This window comes from Amphiura filiformis, chromosome 16 (genome assembly GCF_039555335.1).
Source record: "Amphiura filiformis chromosome 16, Afil_fr2py, whole genome shotgun sequence".
Lineage (NCBI taxonomy): Eukaryota > Metazoa > Echinodermata > Ophiuroidea > Amphilepidida > Amphiuridae > Amphiura > Amphiura filiformis.
In genome coordinates, this window is record NC_092643.1 from 44,512,476 (window position 1) to 44,532,584 (window position 20,109).

General features: G+C 36.5%; 1 protein-coding gene across 1 annotated transcript in view; it reads right to left on the minus strand.

Annotated features, from left to right (window-relative positions):
* Positions 1-20,109, minus strand: part of LOC140136050 (uncharacterized) — a 163,705-nt gene that overhangs the window by 82,027 nt on the left and 61,569 nt on the right. The window contains exons 8-15 of the mRNA XM_072157753.1: positions 19,191-19,253; positions 14,603-14,692; positions 12,405-12,566; positions 11,390-11,473; positions 10,612-10,674; positions 9,209-9,430; positions 3,544-3,690; positions 1,800-1,883 (exon numbers count right to left, since the gene is read on the minus strand). Of these exons, the coding sequence (XP_072013854.1) occupies positions 1,800-1,883; positions 3,544-3,690; positions 9,209-9,430; positions 10,612-10,674; positions 11,390-11,473; positions 12,405-12,566; positions 14,603-14,692; positions 19,191-19,253 (915 nt within the window). The remainder of the gene's footprint in view (positions 1-1,799; positions 1,884-3,543; positions 3,691-9,208; positions 9,431-10,611; positions 10,675-11,389; positions 11,474-12,404; positions 12,567-14,602; positions 14,693-19,190; positions 19,254-20,109) is intronic.

A 20,109-nucleotide genomic window follows, 5' to 3' on the forward strand; every position in this document is an offset into this window, starting at 1 on the left:
TCGAAGAATGTCTTTCTGATATCAAATAATTTTCATTTTTGAAATTCACGATATAATACAAATTTTATGACAAATTATTAAAATTTGATATTTTTCACATTTTGATATAATAACAGTCCTCAAGTAAATTTTATAAATGTAATGATGTATTCTTAAAGTGTATGTAGCTGGGAGGAAAAGCCGACGATCAATTGAAAATTTTGACCTTTCATATTGAAGATATGGATTTTTTTCCCAAAAGACCTAATTTTTTTTGGTGTTTTGGGAAAAAAATTCCATATCTTCAATACGAAAGGTCAAAATTTTCAATTGATCGTCGGCTTTTCATCACCTACATACACTTTAAGTATAAATCATCAGATTTATCAAGTTTACTTGAGTACTGTTAAATATCAAAAATATCAATTTTAATCATTTGCCATAAAATGTGTATTACATTGCTAATTTCAACAAATCAAAATTATTTGATATCAGAAGGATATTCTTCGTATTCAGAATGCAATTCGATATGTCTGATGTGCTCTAATGTCCCACAATAAATACTGTCCAAACGTTCATACCCCATCCCTTAACCACAACATATTTTCTCATAAAGTTCTTTTCAACAACATAATGTGATAAACTATTTTATGGGATATTCTATTTAAAATCCACACTACCCTTGTGGAAGATTTTGGACATAGTTTCCACAGGGGGAGTATGAATCTCCAATGGAATGAACACATTAGCAGCTCCTTTTGAAACTCACCCTCCCTTGGAAGATTCAGGTTGAATCTTTCTCAGAGAGTATATAATATTCAAATGGATCTGCCTAATGTGTTCCATTCCATTTGAAATTCATACTCCCCTTGTGGAAGATATTTTCAAAATCTTCCACAGGGGTAGTGTGGATTTTAAATGGAACATCCAAATACAATGGTTTTAAATGGACAAATACACTATTGGTTTTAAATTGACAAATACACTATTGACATCAATGACTGGTGTGCCCTTCTGCCAAAAAACACAAAAAATGACACAAAATCACAATGTACTGGTAGTCTTCATAACAGGGGAATCCTCTCAAGACAATAATCCTAATTGTACGTCCTATCACTGGCTATCACTAGGTCCTTTGTACAGTGTAACTTACTGTTACATTATGTACACTCAACTTTACATCTTTCAATCTTCTTAAACTATTTATGACAGGCCCTGGGCCTACTCCTTATTCCAGAAAAATACAGCACTATTTATTTTCTTTTTGGGGGGAGGGGGGAAATTAAAAAAAATTGTCTTACTTTGCCAGATGAAACAGCTCAATCTTAATCCTTTGGTTACAATTGGCAATAAAAGCCAAACTATTTTGTGCAATTTGAAAGAAAATGTGCCAATAATTGGCACATTTTCTTTGGCCCAAGTCTAAGCATTCATCATAAGCATTCCTCATAATTTTATGTTGTTCTTGATAATTGTTATGAAAAATATTGGAAAATATGTTCTCCAAAAATTAGAGTGCGTAACTTAAAATTAGTCTTTGTTCAAGTCTTTGGGCTTGATTGTCACAGCATACAAAAAAAAACACCCTAAAAATGTTTTGGCCTTGCCCTTATTTCCCAAAATAGAACATTAAATTTGACTTTCATTTCCAGTTAAAACTAGCTAAAGGATTAGGATTTAATAATGTTTCATTTGACAAAACAGGATAATCTTTTTTCAATCCCCAAACATTAGTCTGTATTTTTCTGGAATTGGGATTAATTCTTACATCAATACTATATCATTACTAGCTTATGACAACAGATACGCTACAAATGTACCTCATATTCAAAGCGTTCAAGTTGCTCTTGCGCTGTTCTAAGGTCCTTTTCTAAACTCTGTATTCTCTCGATCTTTTCCTCAAGCTGATAAATAAGGGAAAGCAACAAACACAAACCAAAATAAACAATAAACAGTTAAAACAAACAAATAAGCACACAGTCAATTGGGGTACAGATGAAAATGTTGTTTACACTAATTACGATATACTTGGATTTAAACTTCTCACTACACAACATGAATAATAGCCAGTGAAAACAATTCTATTGACCATCCAGGATTCAAACCTGGCAAGATTCGAATCTGGGACCTTTGGTTTACTGAGCCAATGCACTGCCAACTGAGCTTATGGGTCAGCCGGGGAAAGAGCAGACAATTTTTGATCTATGGGTGCTCAGTTCAATCGTGATCTTCTGACATCTTCTCATCCAAGATGTTTCATTCATGTTACATGGTGAGAAGTTTGAATCCAAGTATATTACAAAGTTACCCACATGTTGTGGGATAGGCTTTTACGACGGGAGTTCATTGGGTAACAATTAGTAAGTTTTTTAGCGGGTTCTTCCAGTTGAACCGTCGGACAAGTTTGGAACTGTCAAGCTTTTTTCAGCAGTAGCTATCTGACTTCTACATGACAAAGTACCTAAGAATGAGTCATAAATTATCACATTAACCAACTCTATTTGACACTCACCTTCCTTCTTAATCAGGTTTAATCTTTCTCAGAGGGTGTATGAAATTCAAATGGATATGCTTAATGTGTTCATTCCATTTGAAATTCATACTCTCTTTGTGGAAGATATTTCTGAAATCTTCCACAGAGGTAGTGTGGATTTTAAATGGAATAGCCCAATGGGTTGGATGCAGGTAAAACTGATTTTAAAATATGGCCACAGGAATGTACCAGTTCTTTCATATTTATGAAGGGTCATTAGTCTGAAATCCCAATAAATGTATTTTCAATCCTAACACTTACCCTAACCCTTAAGTTTATCCTAATCCTAACATAACAATATAACAACAAGTATTTATATGCACCTTGCCTGGCATTCAAGGCGCAAGAGAAAAGAAAACCGAAAAATTAAAAAATACAAAAAGCAATGGCAGCAAAAATTAAGGAAATAAAGTGAGTTTTCATCAATGACTTAAATGAGTCCAGGCTGATGGCATTCTTGATTGAAGATGGTAAGCCATTCCAGAACTTTGGAGCAGTCGCTGAAAAGGCTCTATCCCCAGCACATTTCCTGGTGCGAGGAATGATAAAATTAACACTCTCACTGGACCTAGTACTCATAGCATGTATGGAGCTCTTGACCGTGAGACAATTGGAAATGTACTGATTGAAAGCCCATTCAGGGACTTGCACACAAGCATGAGTGTCTTGAACTTGATTCTCTCATGAACTGGTAGCCAAAGGCTAACCTTTAGCCTAAGCCTTAATCCTTAACTTAAACATAACCCTAATGCTAACCCTAAACCTTACCTCGACCCTAACCTAAAATGCCCTAAACCTCAATAATATATAAACCTATAGAAGAATTGAGATTTAATTTTTAGGTTTGGAACTTATGATGGGTTCGGGACTTGTTGCAACTAAAAGTGAATCTTGTTTGACCCCTGATATGCACGAAAACAAGTCAGCAGATTGAATACAATCCCGTACACGCATGTCGCCTTCGACACACAGACAATAATATAAAGTTTCAATATTTCCATTGAAGTCTTTGCTGTGTTATCCAATCTCACCGTTGTACTAGCATCCTTGACGTCTCCTCTTAGTCGTTGTATCACCTCTCCTCTGTGTTGTACCTGAGCCAGAGCTTCACGGTGTTTCTCCTCCAAGATGTCCATCTCGTTCCTCATCTCCACGACCTCGTCGTATCTCTCTGCCACCTGCATGACAAATTACAGATAGAAAAATTATGAAATATGTTTTAAAGGCGCCTTGTGTTATAGTCCATTTGGCTTCCTTGAGAGAGTGCAGGGACTGGTTTTTGGAATTTGCAGGACAGCATTAAATAGCTCTTCTGGAGCCATCATGGAGAGCTGTTTAGAGTATTTACAATAGAATGTAAGGAGAGAATGGTCAATTAGGGAGAGCTAAAAATCACTCTCCTATATCAGATTTAAGGAGAGCAGTAGCGAGCGATTGCTCTCGCTTTCCTCAAAAGACTGGAGTGACATCAGTACTTTGTTGGAGGTACTTTGTATGTGTACAGATGTACTGCCTTTGATTGTGTGTGTAAAGATGCCAGTTCTTTGAATCAATGCATGCAATTTTATACTACACGCACTAATACATAACTCTCTCAAGGAAGTCAAATGGACTATATTCATGGCCAGTGACAGTCATCCCAGATCCTCAGAGTACTAAATATTCAGGCTCAGCTTAATATACAGAAAAATGAACACGGATCAAAGATAAATGCTATTAATGTGAAACACACAAAATGACTCTGACACTAAATTAGTCCTCTAAAAGGCAATTAGTTTGGAAATTAGTTACACCCTTAGCCATGTTAGATACGCTTGACAACATACCTTTGTTACTGATGAAGATTTTATAATTCAAAGAACAAACCTTGATTATTTCGCTATTTAATGGCATACTTCTCTGTTTGAAAAACATGTGAAAATTTTATGAAATCATTTAGTTTAGTTTTAAGGGGATATCCCGCACCTTCGGGAATCAATTTCTTGTCGATGTCCCTAGATCAGAAAAGATGTGCAGAAAATGGTAAACTATGTTAAAATTTTTAATTCAAAATGTCCAAAGGAGTCAACAGGAGTTAAATTTCATACAACATAGTTCAAATTTCAAAACTGTTTATATTTTGTAAAATAAAACACACCAAAGTTTTGACCACACTGGGGTCAGAAACTAAAAGCGCTCCCATTTCTATGAAAATGGTCTCAAATGGTCCGATCTAGAGACATTGATTAGAAGTTGATTTCTAAGGGGGCAGGATACCCCCTCCCTGACAGATAGCTATCAAAATTTGGAAACATATTGTTTTAATGGTAGGACCCAATGTAAGATAGAAAACAGAACATAAAAAGATTGGACCACGCCCCTTTAAGCAAAGTTAGCAAAAGCAGACAGGAACTTCAGGTCATTATCCAGGTGATTAAGGTTATAACTTTCAACTAAATAGTATGCAAGGAATGGTTAAGGATTTGGGAAACAAATATAGGTCACCCGGAAGATAGGGAAAGGGTCTGTAATTAGTTTGCCTATTCACTACCACCGTTTCATTGTTCGGCTTATAATAGGCAAAAAAAAAAAAAGACTCATAACATCATGTATTGATATAGAATGGCATGCACGCAGTTGTGCGCATCACTTACGCTAGTTAAGTTGAGCAGTCAAGTTAGCTCAATCGATAAGGTGTTCGACTATGGTGCGAGCAGTTGCTCTCGTGGAAAAAATTCCCTGAATTGCTGTTTAATGGTTTATGGAATGATGTGGGGCCGTAGTGGTCAGCAACAACCTGTAAAGTGTGCTGAGGCTTGTGGATCAACGTCTAAGTGTTGTGCCTGTGCATAGCGCACTATAAATCACTGCGCCTTTTTTTTTTAGTTGCGTTATGTATGACTGGCGCACGATTATGTGAATTTACGCGAGCATACATTGGGACTTTATTGGCACGAGCAATAACAAAAACCAAATAATGTTTGCCTATTATAAGCCGAACCAACTTTAATATATACTCTGATCAGCAACAAGCAAGTAGAAATTTCAAGGCCTTGACACTATAACTTAAGCAGGCATGAAAACTGATCTTGGGGAAAAAAAAGCAACTTCTTTTTTTACCATTTTCTGTGAATTTGATTCAGAAATAGGCTAAAAAACACTGAAAACAATAACAAAGAGCACTGAAATCAGCTAAAATGCTGAAAATTTTCATGCCTGTATAAGTATATTCATGGGTGATGAATTATAACTGGCAGTGTATATGAGGGCTACATTGTCAGTGCTGATCAAAGTATATCCGAGTCACGTAAAAAGTATTTGATGAAGGTTAAAAATACTCCTTTTCCTGTGAAAGTGGATAAATCATTAAAAAAACTTTGACAGACATTTGTGTGTGGTGCATACATGTCTGTATATTGACAAGCAGATATAATTTGATCAAAGGTCAAATAATCATCATCATTTTATTGTTAATTTGTCTGCAGAGCAAGTGAACACAAAAGTGACTATATGCATTTAGCATTTTCAGTGCTAAAGGCAGAAGGTTACAATAATTACATTGTATATTTCTTTCTATTTTCTTTCTTTTTTCATTAACCTCATGAGAATTACCTGCCGATTGGCCAAAAAGAAGTTTTCATTATCATCAATTGGTCCAATCAGCAACATTGTTAGAATAATTTCACCACATGAATTATTTGCAAAGCTCCATTCTGATTGGTGATTACAGTGAAAATATCATGGAATTGACCAATCAGAGGCAATGTTAGATCGGCAGGTAGTGCTCAGAGGGTTAACATGTCCATCAAATAAATCATAAATGGATAATGTTCATATTTTAACACTCAGCATCAATTGCATTACTGTTTTGCATTCAATCATATAGATCACAGCAAACAAATCAATACTAGATTTTATGAGTCCTAACTTTGATCAAATTATATCCCAAACACATGTCCATAACACAAGGTTTGTTCCCTAAACAAGGCGGTTCTCGAACCACGAGTCTCGCCTACTTTCGCAACCGCTTGCTTTTGCAATTACTTTTGGTAGAGGTAAATGAATGTGGCAGTTATCAGCTAGGTACGATTATCTGGCTGATGGTGACTGTACCCACCAAGTTTCATGCCCATGCAACAGTTTTTACTAATTTGACCCCTGGTGGCCCTGAAATGACCTTCCAAAACTTTGGCTCTAAATGTTGACTGTACCCACTGAGTTTCATGCCCATACAACAGATTTTACTCATTTGACCTCAGATGACCCATGATGGCCTCGAAATGACCTTCCACAAAATTGGCTTTAAATGTTGCCTGTACCCACCAAGTTTCATGCCCATACAACAGTTTTTACTAATTTGACCTCAGATGACCCCTGGTGACCCCAAAATGACCGCTCTAAAAATGTTGACTGTACCCACCAAGTTTCATGTCCTTACGACAGTTTTTACTAATTCGACCTCAGATGACCCCTGGTGACCTTGAAATGACCTTCCGAAAATTTGGCTTTAAATGTTGACTGTACCCACCAAGTTTCATGCCCATCTGACAGTTTTACTAATTTGACCTGAGATGACCCCTGGTGACCTCAAAATGACCTTCCAAAAATTTGGCTTTAAATGTTGACTGTACCCACCAAGTTTCATGCTCATCCGACAGTTTTTACTAATTTGACCTCAGATGACCCCTGGTGACCTCAAAATGACCTTCCAAAAATTTGGCTTGAAATGTTGACTGTACCCACCAACTTTCATGCCCATCGGACAGTTTTTACTAATTTGACCTCAGATGACCCCTGGTGACCTTGAAATGACCTTCCAAAATTGGGCTTGAAATGTTGACTGTACCCACCAACTTTCATGCCCATCAGACAGTTTTTACTAATTTGACCTCAGATGACCCCTGGTGACCTTGAAATGAACTTCCAATAATTTGGCTTGAAATGTTGACTGTACCTACCAAGTTTCATGCCCATATGGCAGTTTTTACTAATTTGACCTCAGATGACCCCTAGAGGACCTCAGTGACCTTGACCCACTAACCAATACAAACCGGTTTTGTCTCGGGTCAAGATGCACCCACCCACCAAGTTTGAGAAACGTGCGACTCCTAGTCTCCGAGAAAAACCAAAACTTTAATCAAATTTGTCACACACACACACACACACACACACACGCACGCACGCACACCCCTACATACGGAAAAGTGATTATATAGTCTCCTGCCTTATCAGGCGAGACAAAAACTAAACAAAATGTTAGTTGAAACCAACAATTAAGATGATTTTGTTAGGAAATACAGGAATGGACTATACCTGTTGCTCAGCTTGACGTTTCTGAAGTGTAAAACATATTGATAGAATATTAACATTAGCCTGTGTATTGTAAATAATACCATAAATGGAAAACATTTCACTCTGTCAGGTTGAAAAACTTAACTTTGTTTCGTAATACTACTGTACTAGGATCTTAATTAAAGTTCTGCTCATCAGAACAATGATTGAATATTTCATTCACTATTCGTGATTGTCATTGGTAGATACCTATGAAAAGCTAAAAGGTTGATCAAAAAAAAAGTTCGCGGGCCAACTTGAAGCCTATCAAAATAGAAAATCTTACACTAAATAACTGAATTTCACGCCTAAGTTTAACACCAGGATTTGAAAAAAAAATTCAGTATCAACCATTATAGTTTTGTCCTGACATTTACTGAAAAAATGAAAATTATTGCTTTTCATTTGGCCGAGAAAATTAATTTTCTCATTTCAACATCAAATTTGATCGTTTGTATTGCCTCATAAAATGACTGAGTGAGCCTTGCACAACAATATATATCGGTTGACCACCGTTCTGAGTGAATTTGGACTATAAAACCACCCTTGAATGTGTGTGTATACTCTCAGCAAGTGTTAACTTTACATGTGCAATTTGATACAGCCATCAGGATTGGATACAAAATAATATTTCTCTTCAATAGTATTGAAGAGATCTAATCTAGTTTGATTTTATTGACGGTTGGACAATAAAATCACCATTGATGTTCGTGTGTAGAGCACAATGGCAGATTTTGTATCCACTCTTGTATCTAGGGTTTATGATATTGATCTATCAAATTGATTGTGTATAGGCCGCATAACATAACACACACAACAAATATAACAAGTCTGATCCAACTAGACATAAGGCAGCAATTTAAATAATTTAATTATTAGGTGACAAAAAAAACACCATTTTACGGGCCAGACTGACCCAGATTTTGCATTTTGGGAGCTTTTTTTTTTTACTTTTTCCTACAATCATGTAAAATCAGCCGTTTCGGGGCCAAAAATGATGTTTTGTACTGAAAATATTTGATAAAAATTCAGAACATTTTCAAAATATGTTTATTTTAAAAAAATCAATTTTTTGCCAATTTTCAAGCTTTTGTTGATATGTTATAGAGGTATAGTCATTGTGACGTCAACACCTCATTTTGTGGGTACGGAGTGCCTTGTTGCTAAGATCACAGCGTTGACGCATGACTGAAGAGGTGCATCACGCGCTGGGACTTCCGCGTAATCAGGGGCGTTATGTCTAACGCATAACATGCAGAACGACAGTACCCACAAGATGGCAGATCCCACGGAAAAGGCTGACGGCCCCTATGTTTGCCTGCATTTTTTAAATTGCCATCTTTAGCCTGGAAGGATCAGATAATATCACATGCACAAGTTCCTTACTTCTGCCGCCAGAGCATTCCTGGTGTCATCCGAAGCCACCTGCATCTTTCCAATGGTCTCCTGTAGAGATGCCATCTCGTTACTTGCATCAGAGTATTTCTCCTTTATTACTGCCAGTTCTTTTTCTAGATTTTTGATGGCTAAGTGTGCATTATTAGCCTCTTCCCTGGAAGCATGACATTCATGTTGGATATGTTGTAGAGCAGCATCTTTCTGATGAAACTGAAAAAGAAAGATGTAAAATTTATTAAGAAATGAAATCATCTACATTAGCATCCCTTTTTAAAGCTCAATTAAATGAGTATGAGCTAATTGACAACCTCCTTCCCCTTCTGCCCAATCAAAGGCTAGATTTTGGATAAGTTCATAATGATCCTTTTCATAACCGCAGTAAAATTTTAGACCTGAAATATGTTTTGTTTAGTTTCGTTGAACAAAAAGATAGTAGTTTGCTGGTTACCTACCCGGAAATCATGTACTGTTTAATGTGTTTATGAGCCACTGCGAAATACATTTTTGCTTAGAATCCAAACCACCAAAGCAATTTAACTAAAAACTTAAATTTAAATTTATAATTATGTTGTTCATGGTCTTTGTTACTACTTTATGCATCTGTAATCGGGATTGGCACATTTAATCTATACAAGCCTCAAACTTATACAACTAACTTTTCATGAGAGAGGAGTTGAAATATATATTACCGTATTCCTTCCATTTACCACCCATGCCCTTATATGTGCCCAACCAGCAACTTTACTGCACATGATCATGTGCGTATTTTGGGGGGGGGCTTTGGGGGCGCCAGCCCCCCGGGGTCAAAGTAGGGGGCGGCAAAAACAGGGGTGGCAAAAACTAAGGGGGCGGCAAAACGAATTAGCAAATAAAAAAGGGCGCACAAAATTGAAAAAGCATAAAAATTTTTGAAAAAAGGTTGCTTTTAGGGCGCTAGCGCCTAAAACCGCTTTTTTTTTTTTTCTCTTCACTTTTTCAAACGACCGTGAAAAAATTGGGTCAACCTTTTCAGGCTGTTAAGGAAGGGGCGGCAAAATTGTTTCTTCTTCAGCCCCCCCGGGGTTGGGGCGGCCACGGTACGCCACTGATGATCCTTATGTGCAGGTATCGACTACACAATGATCCTCCATCATTATATGCAGGATCAAACTACACGTGTAACAAATACAGAACTGTCTACACATAAAATCCATATTTTGGGCCATTTTAACGTAAATTATATAAGCGACCACCCAATATGTGACCTTAGTAATTGCCCTTGGCGGTTAATGGAATGAATACAGTAAATATATTATTCATTAAGTTTTCTAGAATTTAATTGGTACAAACATCATATTTTTTCTCCACATCCTGATCATTGTTGCTATAATTGTAATGTACATAACACATACCTCCTCATTTTTAACTCTTGTGTCTTCTTCTATTCTTCTTAGTTTCCTTTCTTGTCTATCAAACTATCAAAGCAGAATAAATGTTAAATAAATAAATGTTGGTATTTATACAGCACCTTTCACATGTGTACATGTACCAAAGCGCTTTAAATTTATTCCGCTGTCATTAGAATATGTCAGCTGCCATACAATGTCCAAGGCATGCTCATACCTTTGGGCGGCGCTCAATGGACAATAATCATAACAGCTCCCCATTTCACCCCTGGGTGGAGAGAGGCAAGTAAGGTTAAGCGCCTTGCCCAAGAGCACAACACGATGACACCGCTGGGGCTAGAACTCGCAATCCTCCGATTACAAGGCAGAGCCCGTACAACTGCGCCAACATGCCATCAGCTACAAAACATCAGCTACATTTGTGACCGTCCATCAAAAATGGACTGTAATGTCGGCATTGTCACTTTTTAAGATATTGGACAGACTAATTCTACTCATTATATTACATGTCCCTGTTGCTTCTTTGCAAATTAGTTTACTTATTTAAACTTTTAAAAGCCTGAAGAGAAACCTGAAAATATGTAGGCCTACATGTACACATTATTGGCAACTCAAATAAGAAAACAACTTACATTTTCTTTTTAATAGCTTCAAAGTGTGCATTTGTCAAAAATGGTGTTCATTTTAAACATGCCATTTTAAACAGAAACAAAAACTTCATCAAAGGATGCTCTTCTCAAATTTCAAAATTAGGTAATACAAGCATGCTTTCTTCATTTCTTACCTGTGATAATGTATTTTCATATTTTTCCTGGATATTGAGTAAATCTATACGTAATCTTTGAATTGTCTCATCCCTCTTGGTTAACTGAAATAGTAAACAAATACAAAAGATTTCTCAGAGTGATTACATTCAATACTGTATTTGAATACTGTTGTTTTAAAACGTTCCATATAGTCCATTTGTGACGTCAGTGCGAGATCCAGTGTGCATAGTATTAATTTATGCACGTTGACTCAAAGAACTGAACTGAACTGACTCAAAGACTCAAATGTTTACACATATGATCAAAGGCGGTGCATCTGTATGCACGGAAAGTAAGTGCAACAAAGTACTGAAGTCATTATCTTGAGGAAGCCAATTGGACTATAGTAATGAACTGGGTACAATAAAGAAAGCAAACACATAATACACAGAAGAGGACGGTTTGGGGTAGTGGTTGTAGCAGTCGCCTCTTACCACTGAATAAGGCCGGGTTCGATTCCAGACAGTGCTGTAAGTGAGCATGGTTGTTGATATATGACCATCCTTGCAGCTTTTTGCCAAGGTAGTCCGGTTTTCCTATTGCATTCTAAAACCGGATCCCGCCCCATATTCCTGTTCTGTCTATCCAGTTCACCTTGTTGTGTTATTAATATATGTATAGTTGTATTAAAGAGCACTTCATAACAGCGCCTTAGATCCAATTGGTGCATTACAACAAATTTTAAAACCTGTAAATGCACATGTTATGCAGACATACATTCATGTAGCAGGATCAAATTGCTCAAAAAACAATGCACTGATATATGACAGCGACAAAAACAAAATTATGCTAAATAACTAACAGTTTCCCTTGTTTTTAAATTTCTGATTCTAAGTTTCCTTACATTAACCTATACACAAAAGAAATATTCATGCATTGTTATTTTTGAGGTACCAACTTGGAACATGAAAAGCATGAAAATAAATGTAGCGGGAAAATTTCCACCTGTTACAGTACTTTAAATAAATTTATCAGCTTTAACATATATATTACCTCTGATTTTAATAACTGGTGACTATCTTGAGCTGATATTGTGTTCTTATCCCGTAGTTTAGCTTGGAGCTGATTGACCTCATCCAGCGTTTGACGTCTTTGGTCCCGAGATAGTTTAAGCTCCATCTCTAAGGAGTGTATTCTCCTCTCCAGATGAGACGTCTAAAATGTTAAGAAGAATGATAACGGTGGATGTCATGTCTAAAGAGTAAAGACTACATTATAAGTAATTAAATGATGCAAACTCCTGTATCATTCACAGTGATGCAAGTGGGCATGATTCCTAAATTTCCTGAAAATCAAACTGGGCCTTGGCCAAACGGCTGAGCGCTTGTGTGCTGCATCTAACATTTATTGTAGCTTGTCCAGGGAATAGGCTAGGGTATCACCTCCCTCCCTAAGAAAAGTTTTTGCTCTTTAAAATGAAATATCATCATCATCCAATTCTTGAAATGTAAAAAAAAAAAAAAAATTAACAATTATTTTCCGGAATATTTTTTATAATATGGCCAAAATCCAGAAATTTCCAAAAAATGTACATGTATCCCTGCATTCAGTCAATTAGAGATTTAATAAAAATTACTTAATCAAATTTTGCTGTGTGATAGGTCTCCCCCTCCCAAGTAAACACACAGTATTCCTCATTTTCATATCTAACCTACATGCAACTGATTTGACAACAGATAATTGTATTTTGAAACATTCTTTACCAAACACCCCAACACAAAAATATGAAGCAAAAAAAAGTTTGGCACAACTTGAAGAGATAAACACATTTTAATTAAGCCTTGCCAAAAACACAGAACCCCATTTTTATGTTGGAATTCATAGTCCATCACATTCACAACATATAGCGACTAGTATAACTTACAATGAAACTATTAACTTTGGTGGTTTTATATTTCATTTTATTGCTTCTCATATGTGATACAGGCCACAGGAGGTAAATTTGGTAAATTGTGTTATTTTTAACATTATCAACTTACTCAGTATCCAAGCATATACTGTTACTGGAATCAGTGGAATCTTATATGCCTACCATACTACACCTGGCACAAAAAGAAACTCATCAGTTATAGTCATCCTTGCTGTTCAATAACCTGATCATTTTGGATTATTCTGAAATATACAGTTTATTAATTGGACTTTGCTTTCTCATTTGACACCCTGTTCGTGAAAATCAAGCAAGAATTGACCAAGATATGCGCCTCCAAACCCTTAAACCTCAAAATCAAAAGTTGCAATTTAAACGATTTTCAATAGGAACACATCGTTGTATTGCCCAGGTGTATTGCACACAAGCACCACAGGCCAATCAATAAAGAACACAATGTAACAAGCAGTTGTATAGTTTAAATTGCAACTTTTGATTCTGAAGGTTTGGAGGGGCATATCTCGGTCAATTCTTGCTCGATTTTCACGAACAGGGTGAGAAAGCAAAGTCCAATTGTGACACGATCTGGTCCATGGGGGCCAAAGGAGGCATTTTTGAAAATTGAGTTACTATAATTATTACATTATACTTGCAATTGGCTTTCATTTACTGAAAACACCAAAGGCCTAGCATACTTGGTTATGAAATTATGAAGTTTTTTGATGTCTATTTTCTTACGTTTTTTATTGTTTTTTACTCCTTATTTTTACCTATATCTCAGTTTCAAATTTGCCGCCTTTGGCCCCCATGGACCAGATCGTGTCACAATTAACAAAATGTAGGCCTATATTTCAGAATAATCCAAAATCATCAGGTTGTTGAACAACAAGAATGACTATAACTGGCCAGTTTCTTTTTGTGCCTGGTGTATATTGCAACATTGTGTGCTCTTGTTATGCTAATTTTGTTATAAATATGTTAATGTTTTTAGTTCCCTGTTTTTGCCTGTTTCTCCATTTCAAAATCATTGCCTTTGGTGGCTAGTTTGGAACGTATCCTGCATTTACACATATGATTACCAGCGGCAGCAACAGGATTTTTTTCCGGTATAGGTGTATGGGGAGGGGAACATAAAGTGAAATATGGGTGAAATCTAAACATTTTGCCTACAATTTGGCATTTTTGGCCCAAATAGTGGAATTTTCAGTGATTTTTTGTTCATACTATGGGGAAATGTCCAATTTTTTTTTTTTGGGGGGGGGCGAGGAAGGAGGGGGTATTCTTCCCTCTTTGTAGCCACCTCTAATGATTAAATCCCACTCACCTCTACTGATGACGGCTTTCTATGGTTGGTTGAGCCACTCTTATTACCAGCATCACTTACTTCTTGTAATGTAGCTTCCAAGTTGGCAATCTAAATATAGACAACATAAATATACAAAAAATAACACCAATAGCTTTGTAAGAGATTCTATAATTCTAACACTAGAACGTTGGGAAAAGGTTAAAGAGAATTGCACTTTGACCTTTGTCCGAAACAGGTAACAGCATCATGCAACTCTCTTCACATGAGTGTCGACTGCAGACGAAAGTTTTTATTTTTTAATTCAAATTTAAAATTCAAAAATTTTAGACTTGTGATTTTTCATTCCAAACCATATTTGGAATCAGCATGAAAAATGCATCAAAATGAGTACCAACAAGCCTAGTATTGGTTCAGTGGTTCTTGAGATAGCTCTTATATTTTGAGCAAATATCTCAAAATTTAAGAAAGGTTTTTAACACAAGTCAACACATATATAAATGACAGCCAGTGAAAAAATTTCACTGACTATCCAGGATTTGAACCTGGGACCTTCGGATCACGGGACCGATGCTCTACCAACTGAGCTAATAAGTCAGATGGAGAAGAGCAGTGATGTTATTATCTATAGGCCTTCAGTTCAATACCCTGGATAGTCAGTGAAATTTTTTCACTGGCTGTCATTTATGTATGTGTTGACTTGTGTTAAAAACCTTTCTCATATTTAATTTACCACATAGATTAAACTTTATTTCTCCATCTCAAAATTTAGACTTTTTATGTTGCAGACTATGACTAGCCATAGACCCTAGAAATTACAGGCAGAACATTAAGTATTATTGATACCTTCCTCGCAGCATATTGTTTTGTGGAGCCAGCCTGTCAATGTGGAACCTATTATATTTAGACGGATCTGCTGTATAACATGTGAAACTTTGTTGTTTCTCAAGATTTGCAGGATCTTCATATTGAAAAAGACCATAGAAACAACATGAAAGACAGTACTGAAAATATAGGCCTAAATGTTGGTGATATATATAAATATGCACTACACTCACAACACTTCACAATGTTTATTTCATGGCCACTGAGGTACATACATCAGAATCATTTCGCTTCAATAAGTTACGTGCTGTTACCGTTCTACACTATATTAGATTGTGACTACCCCTAACAGCTCCCCATTATAATTGGGCTATTCCAGTTGAAATCTACACACCCCTTATGGAAGACATGACCTTAATCTTCCAAACACAGAGTGTGAATTTCAATATGGAGTTACATGGATGGGTGACTCCATTTGAAATCTACGTTCCCTGTGTTGGCGATTACGTCCATGTCTTCCATAGGGGTGTGAATTTCAGCTGGAATAGCTTAATTATCTGAGTACCCACAAGCTCAAGCTGCAATTGGGCTATTCCAGAAATTAAGGCACCACTAAAGAAGGCATGGGATTCCCAAAATTTTTCACCATTTTTTGCTCTGGAAATCCCCCAAAAAAAAAAAATGGTCATTATTTTCACAACCATGGGAATTTCCAAGAAAAAGACACCTTTTATTTTAGGCTTGGTAATTCCCAAAAATGTTGGCAAAAATTTGCCTGTCTTCTTTAGGGACACTGGGAATTCCCATTTTTTTAATCAATTTATTGTCAAAATGGGAATTCCCAATTTTATTTTTTTTTTGATAAACTTTTGGTCTAGGAATTCCCAAAAATTTATGGTACAAACTTACATGTCTTCTTTAGGGGGTGCTATTAATTTCTAGAATAGCCCATTATGAGTTGAAGCCTTTTAACTCTTATCAAAAAAGTCTTTTAAGTGCATTTGCTGACAAATATCATCTCTTTCATAATCTATGATGTACTTTCGATATGCAATCAAAACAACTTGAGTGGCTTGTTGAGCAAAACTATGTTTCACTTTCCAATTTGTATTACTGCAAGCCCCAAAATAAGCAGATCTGGACTAGGAGCTGCTTTTTCCAAATGTGTGGCTCCTGGTCTCCTGATCTAGTGAACTAGGAGCCAATTTTAAAGCTCTAAGAGTCATTTAAATTTCAATTGTACACATTAAATACAAAACCTGCTTTAACTACCAGGTTCTATTTAAAAAAATGTAGAGCCTGGTTCATATAATTTTGGTGTGGACCAGGAGCCAAAATGTTATGACCATTGGGTAAATGGCTCCTGGGTGCCTGCTTATTTTGAAGCTTGTATTACTATATTTTTCACAAGCTAAACCATGTAGAAAATTCTGATTCATAAACACTGAACACTTCTGGCCATTACAAATCTCACTTTTACCAGCACAACATTCGATGGCTTTCATTTTTCAAACAATTTTTTATTGAATGAATTACTTTGCCCTATTCTTATTACAGTGAAACACAATTCTCCATAACAAAGCAATTCTGCAACAACAACACTTATTGTGGTGCTAAAAATAAGTACAACTTCAAAGTATTGGTATCTAAACGAGTTTCTAGGCAACCGTGAAATTACGTCACAAAGAACGAAAAGGACAGAAGTTAACTCCAAAGTAACTTTTATTCTTTTGATGGAATATTTGACATCAGACATGAAATATGACGCAGGGAGTTTGAAAACACACTTCTGGAAATGTTGGGGTGGGCTGTCAGGTGCACTAATAAATTGCATTTGATAAGAAGTTAAGGAATTGAGACTCAGACAGGCGATTTAAAGTGTGCAATAGTGTACGATCATACTCGCGTGCCTTAAAACGCAATCCCTGATGACGTCAATGGTGCTTTGAAAGGCAATTTGTTGACTGTCACAGTGTAACTTTCAAGAGAAGCAACCTTTTTTCACCAATAATACTGAAATATGTTCGTTTGTTTTTCGCAGTATTCATTTGTTAGTCTCGCGTAACTACGGCAACGCTAGGGTGATGTGTTCCCTGGTTATGCGATACTAACAAATCACAGCTCTTGAGGAATTTGATTGACAGGTTCATCGGGGGTTCAATTACTCTTAACGAGTTGCTTGGCAACCATGAAATTACGTCAAAGAGATTAAAAAGGTGAAAAGCCAACTCCAAAGTAACTTTAGTCTATGACTTTATTTTGTACCCATCAATTCCATCAACCATGAAATATGACATCAATGGTGCTATGAAAGGTAATTTGATAACTGCCAGTGTAAACTGTCACAAGCAACATACCCCTATTTCACCTTCTGAAATGTGGTTGCTTTTTTTCTTTTACAACTTTCCTTTCTTAGTCTCGCGTAACTAGGGCGGTGCTATCGTGGTGCCTCCCCTAGTTATGCAATACTAACAAATCACAGCTCTTGAAGAATTTGACTGACAAACAGGATTGTCAGGTTATTTTTTAATATCTGGCTTTGATTAAAGCACTTCTTCAGCAATACCAATCATGTTGTGAAACTCTCAAAATAACGTACTTCTGAGTACAGTGAAACTCAAGTCCATTAAACAAAGTAATGCAATAACAACAACACTTCAATTGTGGTACTAAAAATAAGTACAACTTTAAAGTATTGGCATCTTATCATCCATGCTCTCAATTACTCTTAATGAGTTGCTAGGCAACCGTGAAATTACGTCAAAGAGATTGAACAGGCGAGAAGCTCCTAAGTAACTTTTATCTATATTTGATGTGTGTGACTTTATTTTCTACCAAAATTCTATCAGCCGTAAAATGTGACGTCAATGGTGTTTTGAAAGGTGATTTGATTTGATTTGCTGCTGCTACTGCTACTGCTGCTGCTGCTGCTGCTGCTACTACTACTGCTGCTACTACTGCTGCTGCTGCTACTGCTACTACTGCTGCTGCTGCTACTGCTACTACTACTAATAATAACCTCAGGTGACCTTGACCCACTAACCAATACAAATTTGTTCTGTCTGGGGTCAAGATGCACCCACACACCAAGTTTGAGGAACGTGCGACCCCTAGTCTCCGAGAAAATAGGCGTTGCTAATAAGAGAGACTGGCAATTGCAACCTATGGGGAGTAAGAGAGAAGACCCCAGGATGGCGTCTCCGGGGTAGTAACCCACTAACGAATGCAAACTTGGTCTAGCTCCGACCAAGTTGCACCTACCTTCCAAGTTTGATGAACATGCAACCCTCAGAGAAAATAGGCGGACATACAGACTCACAGACACAGCCACAGACAGACTACCAGTATTATTTACAGATGGCATTTTGTAATGCAACAAAATTCCACCTATGGGGAAGTCGATCTGGTAATTTGTCATGTTGCTTTATTTCCTTCTTTCTTCCTATTTTCCCCTTCATTCACAGTTTCTTTCCCTCGTCCTTTCATTGGACTATTCCAGTTAAAATTCATACACCACCCATGGAAGATATGACCTTAATCTTCCACACAAGGAGTGTGAATATCAAATGTAATTACCTGAATGGGCGATTCCATTTGAAATCTACATCCCCTGTGTGTGTAAGATCATGTCTTCCATAGGGGGTGTATGGATTTGAACTGGAATAGCCCATTTTATCTTTCGTTCAATCTATCAATTTTTTCTTTCTGTCATTCTTTCCTTTCCTTTCCTTTTCTTTCCTTCTGCTCTTTCTTTCCCTTTCTCTCTTTTGATCAGAATACTTACCTCTGTCATCGCTTGTTTATATTTCTGCTGTAAGATTGTGATACTCTCTACATGGTTTGTTTTCTGAAAAATAGAGAAAGAACACAAAAGAAATAGATGAGCAAAAATCGACAAAGCTTAAAAATAGCCATAAAAATAGCCATTAAGATGAAACAGCGTAGAAATGTCATATAGGCCTATATGACATTTGACTTTGAGCAGAAGACTGAAAGACATTCCATTGATTTGGAATCGGATCTAAAAATAAAAGTATGCTTGCATTTTAATAATCATAAGTGGTAGAATTGACTTTTGGTATTATGATGGAACATGGAAAACAAATAATGAACATCGATACCCTGCTACGATAATTGCCCAGGTCATTTTTTGTAATTTTGAGAATAAGTACAAAAAATGGTTCAAGCATTTAAACATATCTATTCACTAATTTTGCATGTTACTTTTTTCAAGCTATTTTAATTTGCTTTGTAAAATGTGATGTGAATCAGTCGGAAGTCAGAAATATTGATTTTGAGATATAGCCAAACATATGAAATGTTTCCTTTTGTTTTCCTCTTGTTTTTTGAACTGGTTGTTCCATTTCAATGCGGTTTTCTGCAAAACGCAGCTTTGTAAATGCCTTTTACTATCCTATAAGAAACTGAAAATTGAAAATGACTGACTTCAGACTGATTTTGCTTGATCACACTACAAATGATTATCTGCAGTGTTTCCCACCATTGTTTGTGGTCAAGAAAATATCACCACCTTCACTGTGTAGTTTTTTCCTTTCTTGTCTTCTCTCTTTTAGCGCCTTGCCTATACTTTTGTAAAAGGCGATTTGTAAGTCCCATTGTTTATGTTTGTAAGAAGTCAATGTTGGGTTGAGTCCATTTAATGGATGGTCGAGTCAAAGATGATCAAGTCATTGGTTACAGAT